The 2776-nt window shown below is 46.3% G+C and overlaps 1 protein-coding gene across 1 annotated transcript; it reads right to left on the bottom strand.

Annotated features, from left to right (window-relative positions):
* Positions 1-427: 427 nt before the first annotated feature.
* On the bottom strand, positions 428-1639 carry LOC149132279 (uncharacterized). The gene is made up of 2 exons (XM_089364884.1): positions 1339-1639; positions 428-882 (listed from the first exon to the last, which is right to left on the bottom strand). The coding sequence occupies exons 1-2, from the start codon at positions 1637-1639 to the stop codon at positions 428-430; spliced, it is 756 nt and encodes a 251-aa protein (XP_089221010.1).
* Between the last annotated feature and the right edge of the window lie 1137 nt (positions 1640-2776).

The following is a 2776-nucleotide window of genomic DNA, read 5'->3' as shown; positions in this document are numbered from 1 at the left end:
GAAGAGCTCGGTTCGGGGGCAGAGTAGACTTTCTCAGTACTTGTTTGAATCACTGCACCGAACGTTCTACTGCGCCGTTGGTGACTGGATGGTACGGTGCTCCTGTCAGATGTGTGATCCCACGTTCTTTGCAGCAGCTCTGAACTTCAGAAAGAAAAGTTGATGAATTATCTATGACCAGCATGTGAAGGTATCCGAAGTGAGCAAAGTCCTCTTCCAGCAGATCTAGAGTGGCTCTAGTGGATTTGGATGACATCAGATGAATGCATGGATACCGTGAGAAAGCATTCGCGATCACCAGCCAGTTCGTACCCATGAAGTTAATGGCATGATCCACGTGTAAGCGGCTCTATGGCTTCTCTGGCAGCATCCATGGGTGAACTGCAGTGTTGGATGGCTTGTTTTGAGGTTCGCCGCACGAGTCACATTATCGATTAGCCATCTCAATAGCTGCATCAATACCGGGCCAGTAGACAGCGTTTCTTGCCAACTGCTTCATACGTTCCATGCCGAAGTGGCCGATATGCAGTAGAACTAGGATATTGGACTGTAGGCTCTGTGGAATCACAACTCTTGATTCATGGACGAGGCATCCATGATAGATACTGAGTACATACGACAACTTCCGGAACTTTCCGACTTTATCGTTGGTCTTAGTGTGCTTCGTTGGCCACCCTTCGCGGACATAGCGTATCACTGTCGTTATCACTGTATCTTTCTCAAACTGTTGATAGAGGATGTTGCTGTCCACAAGTTTGACTTGAAGACTGAGAACATTGATGGCACACACTATGTCCATGTCTTCATCACTTTCCTCTCTGTCGAAGTCGTTGTCGTCTTCAGATGGCAAGCGACTAAAAGCATTTGCATTGACATGATCCGCTGTGTCCGGTATTCGATTGTGTAGTCAAACTGGTTCAGCTACAAGCCCATCGAACTAGTCGGTTGCCTGCGATAAGTGGTGTCCTTTTCTTCGGGCCGAACAGTGCCGTCAGTGGTTTATGATCAGTCACCAGTATGAACTGACGTCCATACAGATACTGGTAGAATTTTCGCAAGCCAAAAATAATGGCTAGGGCTTCCTTGTGGATTTAGCTGTAATTTCTTTCTGCAGACGTGAGTCTTGGACACTTTGGCAGTTGGTCGCTCGCTTCCATCCGGATAGCGATGAAACAGGACCGCTCCAATTCCAACGTTGGACGTGTCACAACCCAGTCGTGCCTCGTGAAAAACCGGCTTCGCATCAGACTTGAACTTTACTTCCAGTTTGAAATCTTTAAAGCAGTGAAGTATAAGGCTCGTTAGAGGTCTTAGGATGCGATGTTCTTGCACCCTCACTCTTGTCTCGACTCTCTATGCATCTCAGCTCAAGTGCATTGTCTACAGAGATTCCCAGTGTCTGGATAGCGTTTCGTCCCAGCAAGTTCAAGTTAGGGATCTTGGTGACTAAGTAAGAAATTGAGCTTTGTTTATCAGTCATTGGATCCTTGGTTTGGTCCATAAAAGTTCCTAGCACGGGCAGGTCGTGCTTGCTGGTAGACTCGTAGCGAAGTCTGACATCATCCAGCTTCAGTTTTCCTAGTTGTTTCCAGACCAGCAAAGAAACGAAATTTCCTATAGTTGCAGTGTCCAGTTCCATCGTGTACTGTCGGTTCTGGACTGTGATTGGCACAACTAACCTAGAAGTATCATCGGAAACTTCATCGAAGATTGTTTTGACAAGCTCTGCTTTCGTGATTCTCTTGACGGAAGGTTGGGAACGATTTTCCCGTTGCTGTCCTTGCTTCTTACAGCTTCCAAATGTCCTTTCTTGTCACAAAAGTGGCATTGACTTCTTTGTAGGGCAGTCTGTCACTTTATGGGCCTTTCCACATCTGTAATACTTCAACTCAGGATCTGTGGAATTAGACTGCTGGTGGGTTTTTCGTTGACCCTTGTTCTGTCTCTGCTTGTCCTCGTTGACAGGCCTGGTCTTCGAACCGTAAACCGTAAACCATCGCCGCATCTTCGGTCTCAATCGCGACTTCGACAGCCCGGGCAAAGTCCAGCTCTGTGTCCTTGATCTCGAAAAGAGCCTTCAAAACAGCTTCATTGTTGACAGAACATATGAATCTCTGTCTAAGAGCTTCATCTTGAGGGTCTGTGATCGAAAGAAAGTCATGGGTAGCAGCGTCTTGACGTATACGCGCTGCCAGCTCCTGAAGAGTTTCGCCTGGCTTTCGTTGCATGTCACTACAGTTCTTGAAACGTTCTCGCACAATGAAACGTTTTGGGTCGAATTGTTCATTCATAAAGTTGACAATTTCTTCCATCATCAGCTCGTTAATATCATTGGGCGGACTCTGTTGAGTAAATAGCCAGATTCGCCAGTTGTTTATAGATGGTAGCGGTTTGGTTCGTCAAAAAAACCTGAGCCTTGCGCTGGTCAGGCACGGCGTTAGTCACAACAAAATTGCAGAGTTTTGACCAGTAATCAGGCCACAGTTCTGATGTTGAATCAAAAGTAGCAAATGGTGGATAGTAGTTGAAGAAGTTGAAAGATAGGAACTTGGACTGGAATCCCTTTCAGAAATTTGAACTTGAATCAGCCTTCTCAAAGCTTCCATGTCTTCTCTGCTGCTGTGCCTGTACCTCCATTTGTTCCCTCTGAAGTCAAAGTTGTTGTGGGAACAACTTTCTCAGCTCACCTCTTTGTTCCGCCATTGTTGTCAAGGTAAAAAATGTTGTTGGCACTCCGTCGCTTACGAAGTCGAGGGTTCCAGTTGATCCGATCAAC

Source organism: Octopus bimaculoides, chromosome 16 (genome assembly GCF_046866305.1).
Source record: "Octopus bimaculoides isolate indiv1 chromosome 16, ASM4686630v1, whole genome shotgun sequence".
NCBI lineage: Eukaryota > Metazoa > Mollusca > Cephalopoda > Octopoda > Octopodidae > Octopus > Octopus bimaculoides.
This window is presented reverse-complemented; position numbering and strand designations above follow the sequence as displayed.

Coding starts and splice junctions, on each gene's coding strand:
- LOC149132279 (XM_089364884.1), bottom strand. CDS start 1,639: ATGGAACTGGACACTGCAACTATAGGAAATTTCGTTTCTTTGCTGGTC. Junction 883..1,338: donor CATAGAGAGTCGAGACAAGA/GTGAGGGTGCAA, acceptor TACCGGACACAG/CGGATCATGTCAATGCAAAT.